This window comes from Chinchilla lanigera, unplaced genomic scaffold, assembly GCF_000276665.1.
Source record: "Chinchilla lanigera isolate Chin_1 unplaced genomic scaffold, ChiLan1.0 scaffold00066, whole genome shotgun sequence".
Taxonomy (NCBI): Eukaryota; Metazoa; Chordata; class Mammalia; order Rodentia; family Chinchillidae; genus Chinchilla; species Chinchilla lanigera.
This window is the reverse complement of record NW_004955467.1, coordinates 7,502,550-7,524,198: the sequence shown is the minus strand read 5'-3', so window position 1 is coordinate 7,524,198 and position 21,649 is coordinate 7,502,550. Positions and strand designations below refer to the sequence as shown.

The 21,649-nt window shown below is 41.0% G+C and overlaps 1 protein-coding gene across 3 annotated transcripts in view; it reads left to right on the top strand.

Annotated features, from left to right (window-relative positions):
- Positions 1 to 20: 20 nt before the first annotated feature.
- Cfap52 (cilia and flagella associated protein 52) overlaps positions 21 to 21,649 on the top strand; it is a 62,921-nt gene continuing 41,292 nt past the window's right edge. For all 3 annotated transcript variants that reach the window (XM_005399380.2, XM_005399382.2, XM_005399379.2), the window contains exons 1-6: positions 21 to 168; positions 6,781 to 6,980; positions 7,372 to 7,508; positions 11,555 to 11,683; positions 14,482 to 14,581; positions 15,444 to 15,560. In XM_005399380.2, the coding sequence (XP_005399437.1) occupies positions 96 to 168; positions 6,781 to 6,980; positions 7,372 to 7,508; positions 11,555 to 11,683; positions 14,482 to 14,581; positions 15,444 to 15,560 (756 nt within the window). In that variant the 5' untranslated portion in view covers positions 21 to 95. The remainder of the gene's footprint in view (positions 169 to 6,780; positions 6,981 to 7,371; positions 7,509 to 11,554; positions 11,684 to 14,481; positions 14,582 to 15,443; positions 15,561 to 21,649) is intronic.

The window sequence follows — 21,649 nt, the reverse complement described above, 5'->3', positions numbered from 1 at the left end:
GCCTGGTGCGCATGCGCACAACCGTTCCCATAACGACCAGGAGACGCGACCCAAGCTGTTGCTGAAAGAATTTGTGAACAGAGCATCTCCGGGCGATGGGTGAGGAAATTTCGCCCGAGGACAAAGAGGTGGCGGAGCTGCAACTTGATGCGGTGATCGGCTTCAATGGTGAGGTCTCAAGCGCCCACGGGCTGGGTGGTTTAGAAACCCCGAGGACGTGTAGAACCCCGCGGCATACGAAAGGCGGGGCGGGGCAGTGCTAAGAGCCTTGCCAGGGCCGAGCACTGGGGCACCAACAGCCTCCGCTCCCAAGGGTCTTGCAGAGTCACGTCCTTATCCCCAGCGCCAGGGAGCCTGAGCGCCAACAGCTCCAACGCCAGCACCCACACCCAAAAGGAGCTACGCCCAGGGCGGGACGCGGAAGAGTATAGGTGCGACTGTTTTCACGTTGGGGCCGCCAATCGGATCTCTGAGCCCCACACAGACCCCAGAACCTCGGCCACCGCCGGATGCTGTGTGTTGTCCCGGGGACCAACTCACAAAACTAAACCTCTGGTTGTTACGCTGCTGAGAAGTGGATTCAGGGATTCTAAGACGTGAAGGTTTCAGGCTGAGATAGAGGAGGAAGCGGACGCCAGAGGGAGCTGGAGCGGTGGTTTTGATCCGGGAGGGAGCGGTCGCTCTGCGCACATCTTGCGCCTACCTGTTGCTGGGAACATTAGAGCCGAAAATGCTGCGTTGTTTGGTTTGGTTTGGTTTGGTTCGGTTCAGCTCGGTTGAGGGATTAAAAAAAGCAACGCAATGTATTTTAGAAAATGCAAAAGTGTGTTGTGATACCTGAAAGCTTTAATATTGTGATGAAGTAGATGCAAAACAATCACTAACAAAATTTAAGCACGTTCTAGGACTTAGCTGGTGTGTCTGGCAGAAAGCAGGCGCTTCTTAGTCTGAGGTATTGGCCGTTTTTAGAGACAAGATCTTTTAGAGGTAACGAGATCAAGGAATTGAACGGCTTCCAGCTGCAAAGGCGCCCTGGTGATTAGCGCTCGGCCGCACAGCTCTGCAACTGCATCGTGCTGCTAGTGAATTATTTCTGAAATTTGCCATTGCATAGTTTCAGACCTCAGTTGACAGCAAGTAACTAAAACTGTGGAAAGTGAAACCACGTGTAGGAGGACTACTGTATGGGAGTAGTTAACACAGTGTCTTGGTTACTTTTCTCTCGTTGCTGAGACAAAATACCCAACGCCCAAAATGAAGGAAGGAAAGGTTTATTTAGCTTACAGTTTGTGGAGGTTTCAGTCCATACTTGGCTGGCTCCGAGGCAGAAGATAGCAAAGCAACAAGAGCAAAGGGGGGAATGGCAGCCGAACAGCAAACAGCCAGAGCAATAGGGAGGAATGGCGGCAAGCAGCTTTTTTTTCCCTGCCTTACTTTGTAAACAGGCTACCCCCACCTAAGGGGTGTGTGTAGCTCTCACATAATCTTTGCCCTCCTCTTCCACAGGCTCAGGATGTATACAAAGTAAGCACTCTGGCTTCCTGCTAAAAGTCACTTAGCCAAACCTCTAGACTCCCCAAGTTGACACAATGTTTCAACCATAACACACAGCATTATTTCTGATAAGTAAAATCTAGAAACAACCAGAAGGTTCATCAGAAGGAAAAAGACAAGTCAATTGTATTAGAGTCATATAGTAAACTACTCTACAGCAAGAAAAAACACAAATTACTGCTATGCATGACATGGATCATCTTGCAGTGTTGAATGAAAAAAACCAGACACAAAACAGTACACACTGTATCATCCCATTCATATAAAGATCAAAAAAAAAAAAAATCAGAATGAGGGAAGCTACCTGTAGGGATAAAGGTCAGAACAGTGACTACCTTTCTGGAGATAGAGACTACAAGGAGAAATTACACTATAAAGACATATAGATGTGATAGTGTTCTTTATTTTTCTTTCTTTTGTTCCTTCTTTTTTTTTGAAACAGGGTTTCACAAGGTCAGACAGTCCTGACTGACCTTGAACTCACTATGTAGCCCAGGCTGGCCTTGACCTCACAGCAGTCCTCCTGCCTCAGCTTCCCAAGGGCTGGGATTACAGGTGTGCACCAGCATGACCAGCTTGGTAGTGTTCTCTTTCTTAAATATATACATATACACATATACATGTATGTATTTGCCCTGTGCCACCAGGCCTGGCTCATATGATTGTTTATAAGGAGAATGCAATTTTTTAAAAAAAGGTTGAGGGCCAGGTGTGGTGGCACACACCTATAATCCCAGCCCTTGGGAGGCTGAGGCAAGAGGATTGCCTCAAGTTTGAGGCCACCCTGGGCTAGGTAGTGAATTTAAGGCTGGTCTGAACTACATGGTGAGACCCTGTCTCAAAAAATTAACTTAAATTATATTAAATTATATTAAATAAGACCAGGGCATAATGGCACATGCCTATAATCCCAGGAGGCTGAGGCAGGAGGATCATTGAGAGTTCAAGGTCACCCTGGGCTACATAGTGAGTTCAAGCCCAGCCTGAACTACACAGCAAGACTGTCGCAAACCAAAAAAGAGAGATTTCTTAGTAGGAAAAGATCACCCCAAAAGATATGAATCTTAGTGTTTTTTGTTTTGTTCTATTTGTAGTACTGGGGATTAAACCCAGGACCTCTTCACTGAGCTACAGCCTCAGCCCTTTTTGTTTTTCACTTTGAGATGCAGTCTCACTTAATCATTCAGTTACCCAGGCTGTGCTCAAACTTGCGGTCCTTCTGCCTCACCCTCTTGGAGTGCTAGGAGTACAGGCATGTGTTACTCCACCTCCAAGCTGAACCTTAATTTTTATAAAAACTATGAGAAAAGAATGCTCACAATTAAAATGAAAGGAATCACTTATTCAGGAACTGCACTGGTCATTTGGATAAGAAAAAAATCCATTTAGCTGTGACAATCACATATACACTAAAATGAATTCCAGAGAGAATTGAAACATAAAAGAAGAAATCATCACCAGAGTACCAGGGACAAATACTATGTGCTCGGACTTGTGTGTGGAAGATGACAAGTTCTTAAAGAAGCAGGGAGTAGAATAGGTCTTACCTGAGCCTTAGGGTGTGGCCAGGGCAGAAAGAGACGGGCTAGTTAATAGGCACAGGCTGCAGCTGATAGGTGGAGGAGTAACTTCTGAATTTCTACAGCACCGGAGGGGGGACTATGATTCACAGCAATTCACTGAATATTTCAACAGAGCTGGTAGAGAAGATCTTGAATGTTTCCAACACAAAGACAAATGTCTTTATCCAACATCCTTAGTGTCTTAGGTGATAGACATGAGGATTACCCTTATCTGATCATTACACATTATATACTGTATATGTATTGAAATTTCACAATAAGTCCTATAAATATGGACCATTACTATGTGTCAAGTAAATATTTTTTAAAAGATCCAGAAGACTGAGCCAGGAATGGTGGTATACACCTCTAATCCAAGCACTCAGGAGGCTGAGGCAGGAGGATCACTGCAATTTGGAGGCTAGTCTGGACTAAATAATGAGACCCTCTCTTAAAAAAATTCATTAAATTACTCTGTATATTTAATACCATATCACCAAAAATACACCTATGATTTCTTTTTTTCTTTTTGAGAAAGAGTCTTGCTTTTTAGAACAGGCTGGCCTCAAATGCATGGCAATCTTCCTGCCTCAGCCTCCCAACTGCTGGGATTACAGGCATCTGCCACCACCCTGGGCACAATTATGATTTTTTTAACTAGTGAAGGTCACTTTAAGGTTTACATTGTAAAATAAATATGAAAGTGACCAAAAATTTGGACCTAAGATGAATAACAAGGAAGAATTTATACCTAGTTCACATTAAAACATATTACAAAGATTTGTCATTGTTGAGATGATTCTGAGCAGATACTGCATTTGAAGGATGGTGGCTGCCTGGAGAAAGAGATCTCATGGGCAGAGTTCCCCGGGTTCAGAACACCTCATAGTCACTTAATGCTCAAGCTGGATTTAAATTTTCTTTTCTCATTTTATTGAGATATACTTAACTAATAAAAATTGTAGAAATTTATTTTTATTTTTTGCTATTTTGTTTTTTAAAGACTGACTCACTTCATAGTTCAGGCTGGCCTTAAACTTGCCATCTGCCTGCTTCAGCCTCTTGAGTACTGAATGCCACCGCACCTGGAAAATTGTATAAATTCACTATCTACGTTTTGACATATATGTACACTGTGAAATGTTTCCCACAGTCAAACTAATTGGCATCTCCACCTCATGTAATTACCAGTTGTGTGTGTGAGAGAAAACACTGAAGATCAACTCTCTTAGCAAATGTGCAAGACAGCATTGTCACCCGTTGTCTCTGGGCTGTTCATGGGGTCTCTGGGACTTAGTCATCTAGCATAACTGAAACTGTATTCTTTAAGCAAATATCTCCCTATTTCCCTCACACTCCTAAGCCCTGCCAACCAGCCTTCTACTCTCTGCTCCCATGAGTTCAATTTTTTAATGTTCCATATACAAGGGAGATCATTGAGTGTTTGCCTTTCTCTGTCTGGCTTATTTCTCTGTCTGGCTTGTTTCACTTAGCACAGTGTTCTTTAGGACCATTAAAACACAAAATAGCCACTTAATGGAATGGCCATTGTTATGGTTTGTGTCTGGGTGTCCCCCCAAAGCCTCATGCGGTCATGGGGCAGGCTTTCAGAGTTTGATTGATTATGGGTGTGAGAGCTACACCCACCCTGGGGTGGATAGTTTGCATGTGTAAGGGAGAGAAAGAGGCTGCTTGGGGCCATTTCCTGGCTTTTGTGCTTGTTGCTTTGCTGTGTTCTGCCGCCATGAGTTGTAGCCCTCTGCCATGTGCCATTCTGCCTTGTAATCTGCCAAGTATGGACTGAAACCTCCACAAACTGTAAGTGAAATAAACCTTTCCTTCCTTAATTTTGGGCATCAGGTATTTTGTCCCAGCAACGAGAGAAAAGTAGCCAAGACAGCCATTTAAAATGCAGTATTAAAAAATAGAATCGATATTTCTCAAAAGCTACCCAAATGGCCAGCAGTGTGTGCAATCATTCATTAGAGAATCATCAGGGAGGTGCAGATCAAAGTCACAATGAGATGTCATCTCATCTCTGTTAGAATGGCTGTTACCCAAAAGCAAGAAAGATAACAAGTGTTGGTGAGGATATGGAGAGAAGAGAACCTTCATGTGCTGCTGGTGGGACTGTGTACTGATCAGTTTTCCATCACGTAACCAAACTACCTGAGAAAAACAACTTGAGGGAGGAAAGCTTTATTTTGGTGCCTGCTGTCAGCAGTTTCAGTGCATCATCGGCCAGCTGGCTGCAAGGCAGAAGGTGCAGGGTGTCCAGAGGAAAGCCACTCAGCTCAGGGAGGAAAGAGCTAACTCGTAAGAGGAAGGAGCCAGAGGAAGGGGCCAGGGACCAGATGTAACCCACCCAGACACACCGAAAGCACACTTTACTGACCCCTCCGCTGCCACCGGGCATCTCTCAAGCCAGTCACTTTGACATCAAGATCAACCATCACAGAATAAACTGAGGTGCCCATTATGGAAAGCAATGTGGAGGTTCCTCAAAAAGATTAAAAATAGAACTACACTATAGTACACCAATCTTAACTTCTGGGTGTACATACAAAGGAAATGAAATTACTATCTTGGAGAGGTATCTGCCTGTCTCTCTGTCCATTGTGGTATTATTCAAAATAGTCAAGATACAAAAACAGCCTGTTTCCATTGACAGATGAATGGATAAAGAAAATGTGAAGATACGCAAACAAACTGTAGTATTAATCAGAGTTCAAAAAGAAAGAATTTGGCCAAGCGTGGTGGAACATACCTGTAACAACACTGGGGAGGCTGAGGCAGGAGGATCACAGAGTTTGAGGCCAGCCTCAACTACATAGTGAGACCCTGTATCAAAAAAAAAGTTATTCTATTTGCAAAAACATAGATGAACCTGGAGACCACAATACTAAGTAAAATAAGCCAAATTTTTGTCTTCACCAAACTTGCCTGAGGTGTGAGATTCACATTTGCCCTATGGCCCCACTTCTACCTGAATGAGCGGCCATGCTTGGTGTACTCCTGCTGTTGAGGATTACAGGAGTCAGGCCCAGGCTTTGCTGTCCAAAGTGAGGCTTCTGCACCAGCACCAGCATCTTTGGGAACTGGCAGCAAATGCAGACTAACAGCCCCCGCACCCCAGACCTGAAATCACAGTCTGCATTTTAACAGAATCCCTTCGGGATTTTATGCACATTAAAATGTAATGAGCAATGTGCCACACCAAACCTCATGTCTGTTTTTTTTTTTTGGTACCGGGAATCAAACTCAGGACCTTGCGCTTGCCAGGAAGTGCTTGTCCCATTGAGCTATATCCCGGCCCCAAACCTCATGTCTATGGGGTGAAATTACTCATTACACCCTACTTATGTGAAAAGCACCTAGGCTTATTTCAAAGATGTTTTCTGTTTTTGTATTCTAGTAAAATATTACCAGCCACTTCTGCACCTATGATTTTTTTGTTTGTGTTTTTGTTGTTGTTGTTTCTGTTTGTTTGTCGTGTGAGGCAGATTCTTTATGTACATAGTTCTGACTGGCTAGAACTGGCTACAGAGCCCAGGTTGGCCTCAAACTTGAGATCTTCCTGCCTCAGCCTCTCGAGTGCTGATATTACAGGCAGGTGCCACCCTTCCCGCCTTGACTATACTGATTTTGAATCTCTCTCTTTTAGGACATGTTCCCAATGGTCTCAAATGCCATCCCGACCAGGAGCATCTGATTTATCCCCTGGGTTGTACAATACTCATTCAGGCATTAAATACTCATGAGCAGAATTTCCTACATGGTCATGGTAACAACGTCTCCTGTGTGACCATCTCCAAGAATGGAGATTACATTGCCTCTGGACAAGTCACATTCATGGGGTTCAAGGTGAGTAGAGGCAAAACAATTCACTGTGAGTTTATTTAGAACCGCCTCCCTAGAAGAATGGCCGCACTCCAGGCCTTTGCCCTGTGTGGTCATGCCATGTGCTCTGCCCTCCCCTCTCCCTTCTGACCTTCTGCAATTTATTTTCATTCCCTCGGGCTGACAGTGAAGGAATCTGATGTTTTGACACCAGATGTTGCAGCTTGTAACTGAGGATGCTCAGGAACAAAAGTCTGTGCTTAAAACTATTTCCACTTTGTTGTCTGCCACGTTGACTAACCATGGCCTCATTTCCAGAAGAGTGACATGACTGATATTTCCTCACAAGAGGGGTGGCAGCCGTCCCTCAGATTCTTCAGCTTGTCTGGGACCTGACGGTATGTTCTCCCCGCAGGCCGATATCATTCTGTGGGATTATAAGAAAAGGGAGCTGATTGCTCGGCTGTCACTTCACAAGGGCAAGATTGAAGCTCTGGCCTTTTCACCCAACGATTTGTACTTGGTATCTCTAGGAGGCCCGGATGACGGAAGGTAATGAAAGGATTCTGCTTGCTTATTTTTTACGAGATCTATTTCCAGGTGTGTTAAGTATGCTGCTCCCTCTAACGTGTGCTGTTAGCCCAGCCAGCTTTGAATGCTCAAGGTGTGAAAAGCCTATGAAAAAACTACCGTACCATAGTGGTTCTCAGCTCTGTGTAACACTGAATTCAGCTCTGAGCCCTGGCAACCTACAGTCACAGTGCCTGGCTCCACCTTAAGAGGGTCTGGTTGGCTCCTGGGATCTAGGAGTTATAAAAGCTTCCCAGGTGATCTGAATGTGTAACTACATTCAAGAACCATTGCTGTGAAACAAAGACCATGGTCGCCCCCAGGGTGATGGACCCTAACTAAAGACAACAGCTGAGCACGTATGGTGGGACGAGGGTGTGCTGAGCACTTCTATTGTGTTATCTCATGTGAGCTTCACATCCACTCTGTGAGGCGGAAGCTCTTGGAGCCCAGTGACAGTTGAGGAACCAAAGTTACCTGCCAAGAAATGACAGAGCTGATGGTGTGACTCCCGAGGTGAGGTATTTAATTTGCCTCACCAAGACAGGAGCTTTGCCCCTGGAAGAACTCTGTGAGTTAGGCAGGCACAGAGCACGTACAAATAAAACTGGGGGGGAAGTATATTTTAAACATTACACTGTATTAGGGAAAACAATAATGTGGTACATATTCTTATGTAAATATTCAAGAGACGTAGTCTGCAGGAGAAAAAGAAGTTTGTGTAGGATTTAATACTTCCATCTACTTTTACATATACAGTACTGTGTTTTCTTGTTTGAGCTCCATGGATCTGTTATGAAGTTTGCAGACTGACAATTCTCTTAATATTCAAAAAGTCAATGAATTTTTCATGATTCTTTCTTCTTTAGTAGTCATTTGTAGATGATAGCACCATCCCTGGATCATATGACTGATCTTGTTATTGTTGTTAGTTTTTCTGGGTGTTTGTTTGTTTGTTTGTACTGGAGATCAAACCCAGAGATGTTCAGCCACTGAGTATATCACCAGCGTTTGAGACAGTCTCACCAAGTTGCCGAGAGTGGCTTCAAATTTGGGATCCTTATGCCTCAGCCTCCTGGGTACCTGGGATTATGGCTGTGTAACACAGAGCTTGGCTCACATTTAACTGTCTTTAATGAAAAATATATCCAGAACTCATGTTTTGATACTGTAACCTCGACTTAAAGCAGTTGTTCTCAGCCTGAGATGCACATTGGAATCACCAGGGGAGTCTTAAAAATACTTTGATGCCTGAGTCCCAGCCCTGGAGATTCTTACAGCTTGGCCTAAGACTATCCCATCTTTATGCCCTGCCAGAGAGAGTAGGTCTGAGGGGAGAAAAATGCACACTTCACCAGGGTTAAGCTGGCAAAACTGTTATTCTCCCTGCAACTTGAAACTTAACCTTAGGTTGTGTACAGTTTGCTTGCAGAAAATTGGAGAATGTAGAGGAGCCAGTGAAAGACAGCAGTGAACAGCACCTTTCTAGGAAAATGCAGTGTACATATCCCCAAGTAGTCACAAAGGTGAGGAGGGCAGGTTCTGCTGATTGATGTCAGACAGTCAGGGGTCAACTGTGAGCCTGTGGCAGGGGTCCATTCTGTCTAAACCATCTGGCTTCTGCACAGATGGAGAGAGACAGAGGGAAGCTGCAAAAGGTGGTGGACTGTCTATGGTTTGTCTTTCTGTGCATACCTTTTACATTTTGTAACCTATTTATGAAGCTTTTTTGTATCAATGTTGTACAACCCATATTGTAATATAGCTGACACCAAGGACATCCTCTATGTATATTTCATTCTTCTAGACTTATATCTCAGTCTTTGCAATGACTGCGTGCAGTTCCATTGTACAGATTGCCAGAATTATTTGGCCAATTTACCACATATGTTTGTTTGTTTTGTTTTGTTTTTTGTCTTTTTGAGACAGGGTCTTACTATGCAGTTCAGGCTGAACTTGAGCTCACTTTGTAGCCCAGGCTGGCCTCAAACTCGCAACAATCCTCCTGCCTCCAATGCTGGGATTACAGGCGTGTACCACCACACCTGACACTATATATGTTTGTGCCGTCCATTTATTTTTAAATTTTGAACTTGCTTCTGAAAAAGTAAAGCTATACTTGACCAAGGTTTATAAATAAGTTACGTTGTCCTACAATGCAAAATGACCCATGATTCAAAGGTGTAAGACTCCTGATGCCACTCCTCATGTCCCCTCACCATGAGGAGTTCTGCTGTCCAAAAAGCTTTCGGATTCTTGTTTGTTTTATAACTTTATTGAGATATATTTCATCTACTATAGTATTTACCCACTTAAGAAAAGTTGGGTGGTTTTTAATGTATTTATGGAGTTTTCAGCTACCACAGTAATGAATTTTAGAATGTTTTCAATTCCCTAAAAATAAACCCCATAACTGATACATCTCCTATTCTGAACATGTCACATAAATGGAATCAGACCTCTCTAGCCTTCTGTGTCTAACTTTTCACTATGCATAATGTTTTCAAGCTTTGTCTGTTTATGGTATGTCATTTTTATTGCCAAATAATACTCTGATAATAGGGTATGGTTATGCCATATTTTATTCATCCATGTATCAGTTGATGGATTTTTTGGATCGTTTCCATGCTTCGTTGTTGTTGTGCTAGGGCTTTTACAGTCCTTTTGTTCCCCTTTCATTTTCTGGTTCTCACTTCCAACTTTTACGTGAGCCATCTCCCAACTCTTCTATGTTAGATGCTGTCTATTAATTTCTACTATGAAAAAGAAAAAATACAGCTTTTATATCACTTCCTCATTCCTGATGATGTTGGCCATACCTTGATTTTAAACGATCTATAATACTAATGCATTCTCCATCCAGAAAAATTGGAAAGTATGGATAAGTACGTTTTAACATTAACAAGGTTTGTGACATTTGTATTCTTTTCCTTTAATATCTTGATGCAAATCATTTGGGTATTTGTGTTTTTGTCTTTGTGTTGAGACAGGGCCTCACTATGCAGGTCAAGCTGGACTTGAACTCACTATGTAGCCCAGGTTGGTTCCAACTTGCAGCGATCCTCCTGCCTCAGCCTCCCGTGTGCTGGGGTCACAGGCATGTGCCACCACAACCGGCTTGATGCAATCACTGTATCCTGTCCCCACCATTCTTGGTATTGCTATCAAAACACTATTCAGTTTAGGATGAAGTTGTGTAGTTGTGCCCAGGAAGAAGGAAACGTTAACCTAAATAACGCTTCTCAAAAGTTCAGTCCCCAGACAGTGGCATCATCCCACCTGGGATTTGTGAGGAAAGCAAATTCTCATTCTTCTGAGTCAGGGTAGGGCCCAGGAGGCTGTTTAATAGTTCTTTTATAAGTTATTGTTTTAATTGTACAGCCAGGCATGGTGGCACATACCTATACTCCCAGCACTTGGGAGGCTGAGGCAGGAAGATCACCTTGGGTTCAAGGCCAACCTGGCTACATAGTGAGTTCAAGGTCAGCCTGCATTACATAGAGAGACCCTGTCTCTAAAAAGGTACAAATTTATAGGTACCTTGCGAAAACTAGACACATCTACATGTCATATAACACTATGTGATGATCAAATCAACTGATCTGTCTTAATTATTCTGATTGTGATGCGTGTTCAAGTTTGGGAACATTACCTGATTTCATTGCTGAAATACTTCCTCAGAAAATTTTTACATGAAACAAGTGGATGGTAAACTTTTAGGCCTTGCATGTCTGAAAATGTCTATTTTAGCATCTGACTCGATTGATAGGTTCCTCAGCTTCAGACTCATAATGATTTTCCTACAATGCTTTAAAAAAGTGTCACCTATTCTATCACCCTGGATAATACCACTGGATGTCCTAATATCCATTGTGATTGAAGAGACGTGAAGGGGGGTAAATGCAATTTTTTCATTGTTGATCCATTGTTAATAACCAGTTTTGTTTTCTTTCTAGAGTCACTGAAATAGGTGTTTCTTATTTTGAAAGCACGGTTTTCCATGATCTGTCCCCTTCTTGTTCCGGCAGCGTGGTGGTATGGAGCATAGCCAAGCGGGATGCTATCTGTGGCAGCCCTGCCGCCGGACTCAATGTGGGAAATGCCACCACCGTGGTCTTCTCCAGGTGTCGGGATGAGATGTTTGTCACTGCTGGAAAGTATGTCTCTGCAGTCAGCGTATCAGAACCCATGAGTTACTCAATTTTCTTGCACAGAAAATGTGGTTGGGTCCATTTAGAGGAACATATGTTTAGTCCTAGACAAACACCTTACATCATAACTTTTGGAGCCATTTAAAACCCTTTCAGTTAGATGCACTTAAATGTGATTCTTTGGAAATGCTGGTTCTTACTGAAGAGATTTGCTGACCTGCTGAACTCACACCATATTCTTTTTTGTCACCAAAACACATTTTTTCCCATCTGTACTCACAAAGTCATTTGCACAACTATACTGATTCACTTACCATTGATATTTCTTACCACCTGCACTTGATTTAGGTCTTCTGCAGTGAGATTTTAAAGTGAACTGTGCCAGGAAGTTTCAAATGTTTAGGCTATGAGCCGTATGTCATCATTTCCGGTAAGACCAGCTTTAAGCAGCTCATGGTGACCAAGGTGAACATCTGAACAAAGGTCTCTGCTGCTTTCTAGCAGAATAAGTTTCTTACAGATGGACAATCAGAGCCCTGCTTGGAGTTGTAGGAAAGGCTAAGCATGTCTAAGAGCATCCTTTTTTCGTGTGGTATAGTGGTTCAAAGGAGAGAAATCAGAAAATGTCAAAGTGTATGTTGGGTGGAACTATGCTTTGCTATCCATTTGTCATTTCCTACCTAGGAAAAGTACATACTGTCAGCTCCTTTCCCAGGCAAAGAATCTGTGCTGTTCTCTATGTTATTTCCTGTCCCTACCTTTTGACATGCTGCATGCATTTATTTCATGGCTAATTAGGAGGGAGGATTCACTGAGAGGTCTAAAACCTCCTGCCCCACATAAAAGCCAGCCCCTTTTGAGCAGATCATATTAGGACAGGGCTCTGGTGCTAAAGCAGTTGACTGTGTCCTGCTCAGTCTTCCAGGGTTGCTCATGACCAAGAAGCTCCCCTGCTTCTACCAGGTTTGCAGGGTGGCTTTACGAAGACTTTATTTCAGGGTTGCTTTTGTTCCTTGGTGGCTGCTTAGCAGAAGGCATTGGTCCATTCTAATGGTCATGGGCAACATTTCTCCAGGAGTTAAAACTGCAATTTTATATGAAAGAGAATGTTTTAAGGATAATCTCTATTCTAAATCTGTTTCCATTTCAGGTGACTCTAATAACTGAGAAAGCTAATGTTCTTCAGTAAGGCTTCTGTTATGGCTGTCACATTCCCTGAGTTCTCTACTGCAGCCCAAGTTTTAGGGGTTTGGTTATACTGTCTCCATGAAATAGTCTGCAGATCCCATTGGGGTCATCAAAGAGCTCTTTTTATTTTTAATTTGGAAATTACATTTGAAATATTTATGGAGCACTTACTACTAGAATGTGTATAACTCTGAGGGTTAAAAAAAACTGAACTTGATGTATTTTTAATCTTCCCTTCCTTGAAACATTAGTTGGAATCTGACTATGATGTTGACCTTGATGTTTTTAAACAACTATTAATTCAGATTAACTCAGTATGCAATGACTAAAAAACAGCCATGTATCAAATCCTGTGTTAGATGCTACTTAGATTAACTTTTAAGCACTTGCTCTCATTTGTCCTTCTTTAAAGACAAAACTTTCCACACTGAAGCATTTCCCTTAAAATTTTCTACAGCATCCAGTACCTTCACATTCCTCCTATCTAATTGAAATGTGGTGTCGTAAACAAATGTCTCCCCACTTCCCTTGCCCAGCTTCCGCTGATGACCATTGTACCTTCTGTTCCTGGGAGTTCAACTGTTTCAGATGCCACATGAGTGAGATCATGCAGTGTTGTCCTTCTGTGCCTAGCTTATTTCACGTATCCTCCAGGTTCATTCACATCCTCACAAATGACAGGATTTCCTCTTCCTTAAGACTGGCTCATGTTCCTTTGCATATGTATCCTGCATTGTCTTCTTGAGGCATCTGTTGAGGACCGCTTAGGTTGGGTACATCACAATGCCCACAGTTAATAATAATATATTTAAATATATGTTATGTACAATATATGAAACAATATATTTTAAATTGCCAAGACAGTAGACTTTAAATGTTCTCATCACAAAAAGCTAAGTACATGAAGTAGTGCACATGTTTAGTAAGTTGACTGAACCATTTCCCATACCTATATCAAAACATTATGTACTCATTTTTTACTTGTCAATTAGAAAGGACAAGGGAAAGAAACTGAAAGAACTCCAATTTGCTCTGCATGTTTCCTTGCACATCTGCATGTTTGGGGTTTTTTTTGGGGGGTCTTTTTGAGACAGGGTCTCCTTATGTAGTTCAGTCTGGCCTCAAATGCACAATGATCCTCCTGCCTCAGCCTCCCAAGTGCTGGGATTGCAGGCGCGTGCCACCACACCCAGCTGCCTGTTTGTTTTTGGTGTAGTGAGTAGAGTACACATTTCCAAGGGAGCGGGCTGGGTGTAAACCCCCGCTTCACCATGTACAAGCTCTGCATTACCTCATTTTGGGAGTGAGGCATCAGGGGATGGGGATTTAGCTCAGCGGCACAGCGCCTGCCTGGCAAGTGCGAGGTCGTGAGCTTGATTCCCAGTACCGGAAAAAAAAAAAAAACAAGAGAGTGAGGCATCATATAACTCTACTGTCAGGGTTGTCATAAGGATTTAGTGAAAGATCTTAAGTAGAGACCGAGGCTATTAAAACAAAACTTTAAAAATGTTTAATTCTCTTCTCTTTAACTTCTCCTGCAAGAGGACACAGAAACTATAAAAGAAGTGAGCTGGCTGTTAAATGGATATCCATTTAATTGTGATTATTCTTCACAGTGGGACAATTCGAGTGTGGGAACTGGATCTGCCAAACAGAAAGATCTGGCCAACTGAGTGCCAAACAGGACAGATGAAAAGAATAGTTATGAGTATTGCAGTAAGTATTACTTCAAGTAGTATTTTAAGTAACTGTCAATACAAGTTCCTGCTAACAGCCCTGACCAAAGTGGGTGTGTGTACCTTGGGCTGCTTGTAGGAAGGTCAAATGTAGACACCAGGAATGCTAAAGAGGAGGCACAGGTGGGAGGGCATCTGGGTTTGGGGGTGCCCTCAGGAGCTGGGGGGAGCTGCCTAGACATAGCACTGTGAGTCTCATTTTAACTGGACCTGAGCTGCCGCCCCATACCCAAAGGTGCTTCACCCAGTGGGAAGCAGGAGAGCTAAGTGGCACTCACATCCCTATGCTACCAATATTATTTCTGCCACTGGAAATAAAGTTTTTGATAGTAAAAATTATTGTGAAATGCAATATCTTCCATAAGGAAAAATATTGGTGTATTCTTAATGTAGATGTAAACATTCATAGCTACAATTCTGTGCTCCATTGCTTTATTCCTCTTGTGTAATGTGTAGTCATTGTTTGAATACAGTCTTTGGAAGTGGAAGTGATGCAGCAAAGCAATACACATCCTCTTGGGAGAAGCACATCTTCATCCTAGCAGCCCAGTAGCTCAGGAGCAGGTACTGGCAGGCTGTGCCTCAAGTGACATCAGGTGCACTGCACAGCTTACCTGGAGTCCAACGTTCCTTCCAGGCCTGTGTAGGTCCTGCTTCTGCTCCTCGTGGAGCTATTCTTACCCAGCTTGATTTAGCCACTGCACAATCTGGAGCGAGAAGTAGCCGGGTGGATCTCTGTAGGTCTTCCTGGGGTTTCAGAGGATACTCAACTCCTCCCTGATCGGGAGCTCATGATCACTAAGAAAACACAGCTCTTCAGGTTTCTTTTCCTCTCCTCTCAGATGGCTAATGATGACAGCTTTTTCTACCTTGGCACCACAACTGGAGATATTTTAAAAATGAACCCTCGGACAAAGCTGCTGACAGACACTGGGCCTGTGAAAGACAAGTACAGTTTGGTGAGTAGAGACCATCAGGGTCTGGTCTGCTCTGCCATTTCCTTCTCTCCACTAGCAGCACTGTCTTTCATTAAGACAGGCATGGTGGTGCACATCTGTAATCCCAGCTCTCAGGAGACTGGGACGGGAGGATCGCCTTGAGTTCAAAGCCAGCCTGTGCTACATAATTGTTCAAGGCCAGCCTGACATGGCAGGACCCTGTCTTTTTTTTTTTTTTTTAAAGAGTTTGTAGGAAAAAAAAATGATTGGTTGATGATGTACACGAGGCCATACCTACATTTGCAAAGCACACAAGCAAGTTCAGTAAGCCCGTATCTGCATTTTTCAGGTCAAAGACATTCCTAAGTGTCCTTAATTAGAGAGTAAGTACCATTCCTTTTTTATTCAGCTCTTCAAAGCACAATGTCTGTCACTGTGTGGAATGGAATCACACTGGTCCTGGTTACATATGTAAGAAAAGTATGCTTTTTGATCTAAAAGCCAATAGACCGACAGACAGATAGATGTGCTTCAGTTCACAAACTTAGTTCTTTCCCGATGATTCTGGTTGCAAACTGAACTGGATGAGAACAGAATCAAATTAAATGGTTAGTTTCCATGTTGGCTGTATGGGGAAATTTTATTTGGCTCTTGTCCAGTTTGGTTTGGGATCAGAATCATAGAAAGAATTAAGTTCATGAACTGAGGTACCACTGTATATATGTAAACATTGCGTGTATAAAATTCTTGTCCCACTCTGGTAACTAGATCTTGAATTTTAGCCTCAACTGATGTTATAAGTCATAAATGAGATGTAGAAATAGTCAATTGTTCATATTTGCAGAATTCCTAAGAATTCTGGTTAAGAGTCCAGTAAGCAGTGTTGGTACTTAGACCAAAATAAAAGGTCAACCATAAAAGGATGACTTTATATAATAAGTGTGACAATTTCCATCAAGTTTCGAGGGTTGTTTCTATTCAACTTTGTTTGTTAAAGTTTGTGCTAAGTTCTGCACCTGCCTATCTCATTTCTGATAACAGAACAGATGGTTCTAACTAGGCTTAGATACTTTTCCGCTTAGCAGATATTCTTAAGAAACTTTGAAATATTGCACCCTGTTCCTGGGAAAATGTCAGTTTTGTTAATCATATAATCATGTAATAGTCAAACTTTTAAGGAGATAAGCTATATAGTTTAGGTAGAGAAGATTTGGAATAATTCCATAGGAGGTCAAAATGTAGCTTAAATGAGTCTTTTTCTACTTATTTGTGGGAGAAAAATTTCAATATATTAAACAGGTAAAAGCAAAGCAGATCAGGCTGAAGGCTAGAGCCCTGCCAGTTCCAGCTCTGAGATGCCTACGAAGGTGCCACTTGAAAACTACTGATCTGGATATTTTTTGCCTGGTCAGAATTTGCAAACTAGCTCCTCTCCATCTGTCTTAGCGTTCCTCAAACCTTTGGCATTCAATTCTCTTTATTTTTTTGTTTGAAAGAGAATAATAAAAAAATAATAGCAAAATGTCAACAACATAGTCAAAAACAAAACAAAACAAAAACAATAAAAATGATAGGGTTTCAGAACAAAATGATAGGAATTAACAGTGGCTGTTATATTACTTTTTACTTTATTTTTTTTTTTTTGGTTTTTCTCCGGTACGGGGAACCAAACTCACGACCTTGCGCTTGCCAGGCAGGCGCTTTTGCCGCTGAGCTAAATCCCCAGCCCCTGATGCTGTTATATTACATATTGTTATCTTCAGAGAAGTTTCTCAGATTACTAGCTGTAAGAATGCAGGATTGATCAAACCATTAAAGAGAGTTAAAAACTAAAAACAACAACAACAACAAAAATTAGAAGGCTGGGGATTTAGCTCAGTGACACAGCACCTGCTTGGCAAGCACGAGGTCGTGAGTTCATTCCCGGTACTGGAAGAAAAACAAAAAAACATTAGAAATTATACAGAGTTTCACTAGACAAGATGGTAGGAATTCACCAATGGTTGTTATATTGCATACTGTTGTCTTCAAATTAGTTGTTCAGATGACCAGATATAAGCATGCAAAATTGGTCAAAATGAAAAAAAGTTAGGCATTAACTGTTCCTTTCAATAAACCATTAGACTTCAGCAGTACAGTTATCCCAACTATATATATATATTTTTTTTTCTTCCCTTTCTTCTTCCTTTCTTTCTTTTTCTCCTTTTCCTTGTCCCAGTTGTTCCTTCCTTTGAGCAATTTCTTTCCCTTTCATAACATCTGCTATACCTTTTGGATCTTATTTACTCTTTCAGGTTCTTACACTAGGGAGACAATACACTGCTTACACATGTGGGTCCGATTTATTTCCCTTATGAGTATGGTCTCTAGTTGCATCCATTTACCTATAAAAGCCTCGAAGTTATCTGTTTTTATAGCTGAGTAATACTCCATTGTATAAAAATACCACATCTTTTTTATCCATTCCTCAGACTGAGGAATGGATTCAATTATCTTTCTGACTTAATTTCTAATCACTGAAGTTTGATGATAGGTTCCACAATGCGATGATTCTAAGACACCCTTTGTTGTTGTCTGTTTTTTTGAGGCAGGTTCTCACTGCGTAGTCCAGGTTGGTGGTCTCAAACTTGCAGCGATCCTGCTGCCTCAGCCTTCTAGATGCTGGTATTATAGACCTGCACCACCACATAGGGCTTTTTCCAAGATACTTTTTGCATGGTGGGAAGAAAACAATGTTTGTGAGATAAAAGGATAGAAGGTACTAATGCAAATGCTTATTTTGTATATCAGGGGATCTTGGGAAGTTGTTCCTTTTGAAACTCTTCTTAAATGTTTAGTTTATGGTTAGAAAGGGAAAGAATTGGAATGGTTCTAAATGGACCTATTAGGTGTATAGCACTAAAGAACATGACCATGATAATAATAATAATAATAATAATAAAAACACTCCACTTATGCTATTGTATAACAAAATGACAGAGCTCTCTGAAAAGAGATCAAAGGACTAAACATAGAAATATTCCATGTTCATGGGCTCAATATTGTCATGAAGTTTGCTCTTCCAAATTGTCCTATAGATTCAACGTAACTGTCATAAAAATCACAGCAAGTTATTCTATGGACATTGACACACTTATATAGAGTGGTAAAGGATGCAGAATAGCCAACACAATACCGAAGAAGTTTAAACTTGGAAGCCTAACACTACCAATCTCCAAGATTTGCCATAAAGCTACAGTATCCAAGACAATGTAGAGCTGGGTGTGGTGGTGCACACCTGTAATTCCAGCACTCAAAAGGCTGACGCAGGGGATCGCACAAATTTAAGGCCATCCTGGGCTATGTAATGAGATTAAGGCCAGCCTGAACTACAAAGTAAGACCCTCTCAAAAAATTTAAAAAAATTGGTAACTTGGAAGGACATACTTGTTTTATAATGCTCAAATTTTGTGGCATAAGCCTATATAATCGTTAGCTATATTATTTTTGTGTGTTTTATTTTTTTAAACTTTATTAGTACATATGAGCAGTACATAATGTTTACATCCCTTGTGTCGAGTTGGTACATGGATATAACATGTCCCAACTCCTTGTATCTTCTTCTTTCCCTCCTCTCATCTCTTGACCCTCTTCTCTTTGAGAAAGATCTATCTCTACATTTCCTATTATCTATCTTTTATTTTGCTCTGTATTTTTACTTTGGGTTTCTCCTATACAAGAAACCACATGATATTTAAGCTTATGTGTCGGATTTATTTCACTTAACATTATGGTCTCAGGTGCATCCATTTCCTACAAAGGACTCAAGTTTATCTTTCTTTATGGCAGAGCAGGGTTCCATTGTGTGTAAATATAATATTTTTAATCCATCTGTTGATGGGCATATGGGGTACTTTCAAGATTTAGCTATCACAAATTGTTCTGCTATAAACATGGATATTCATGTAACAGTGTAATATCACGTCTTTAACTCTTTTGGAAAGGAGAAGTTTGGTCAAATGGAATTTCTAGTTTCAGATTTTTGAGGAATCTCCACACTGAATCACCTCATAATGGTTCTCCTAGTTTCCCACCAAAATGTAGCAGGATTCTTTTTCCTTACAGCCTCTTCAGCACTGTTATTATTTGATTTCTTGCTGAGCATTCTTTTTGGGATAAGATGGGATGTTAGTGTTGTTTTAATTGCATTTCTCTAATGGCCAGAGATGATGAGCATTTCTTCATGTACTTTGGGGTCATTTGTACTTCTGCGTAGTGTCTATGTATTTCACTTGCCCATTTATTGATTGGGTCTTTTATTTAGGGTGGTAATTTTTATGAATTCTTTATATATTCTAGATATGAGTCTTCTGTCTGAGGAATCACTAGCAAATGTTTTTCTTATTCTGTAGGTTGTCTTCTCACCTTATTGGTTGCTTCTTTTTCTGTGCATAAGTTTTCAAATTTGATATGAACCCATTTGTTTATCCTTGGAAATACTGCCTGTGTAACTGGGATTCTGTTCACAAAGTCCTTGCTTATGTCGATGACTTCAAGAGCCTTACCTATTTAAAAAAAAGTCATACCTATTTTCTCTTCTAGCAGGTTTAGTGATTCTAGTTCAACATTTAGTTCTTTGATCTATTTTTATTTTGGCTTAGTACATGGTGAGAGATATGGGTCTAGATTTAGTCTTCTGAATGTGGACAGCCAGTTCTCCCAACACCATTTATTAAAGAGGGTATCTTTCCTCCAGTATGTGTTTTTAGCCCTCTTGTCAAAGATCAAACAATTGAATGTACATGGGATGGTTTCTGCATCCCCTATTCTGTTCCACTGATCCTCATGTCTGTTTTTGTGCCGGGACCATGCTGTTTTTATCATAGTAGCTTTGTAATATAGCTTCAAGTCTGGGATTGCGATGCCCCCTACTTTGGTCTTTTTAAAGAGGATTGCTTTTGCTATTCTAGGTCTCTTCTGGTTCTCTATGAATTTTAGAATTGTTTTATTCAGTTCTGTGAAGAATGATTGGGAGTGTGTTAAATCTGTATTTTGGAAGGGTGTCCTTTTTGACTATATTGATTCTGTCTATCTAGGAAGAGAGGATATATTTCCATTGTTTGATATCCTCCTCAATTTCCTTTTTCAGAGTAGTGTAGTTTTTTATAGTAAAGGTCTTTTACTTCCTTAGTTAGGTTAATTCCTAAGTATTTAATTTTTCTTGGTGCTCTTGTGAATGTTATTTTTCCCTAATTTTCCTTTCACAGTGCATTCATTATCCATGTACAAGAAAGCTACTCATTTTGTATGTTAATTTTATACCCTGCTATCTTACTGAATTTGGTTGTTCATTTTGAGAGATTTTGGTGGATTTTTGAGGGTCCTCTACATAGAGTATCATGTCTTCTACAAATAAGGATAATTGGACTTCTTTCTTTCCTATACCTATCACTTTTATTTTTTTTCTGGCCTAATTACTTTGCTAATGTTTCAAGGACTATATTGAGCAGGAGCAGTGATAGAAGACATCCTTGTTTTGGTTCTGAATTTACAGGGAAGCTTTCAGTTTTTTTTCCACTTGAGATGATGTTGGCAATAGGTTTGTCTTAGGGTAAAGGGTAAGGAGTTAGTGTTGGGAATAGGGTTAATCTTTTATCTTTGAGATAAGGTCCTCCTATACCTATTTTCTCCAGTTTTTTTAATGAAAGGTTGTTGGATTTTGTCAAAGGCTTTTTCTCCATCTGTTAAGGTGATCGTGTGATTTTTGTCCTTGATGCTGTTTATATTTATATTACATTTATTGATTTATGTGTGCTGAACTGTCCTTGCATCCCTGGGATGAACGCTACTTGGTCAGATGTATGATCCTTTTGATGACTCAGTACCTTGTGTTTGCCAGCATCTTGTTGTGATAATACTGAGGTTTTTTTTGTTTGTTTGTTTGTTTTTTTTTAGACATACAACATTTTACAACATATCACAAGCACAGTACAGACAATACGGAGTTACAAACAAAGTGGTAGGGAATTAACAATGGTTGTTGTATTACATATTGATATCTTCAAAGTGGCTTCTCATGAAAACAGATATAGACATGCAATACTGGTCAACCAAAGACTCATTGACAGTTT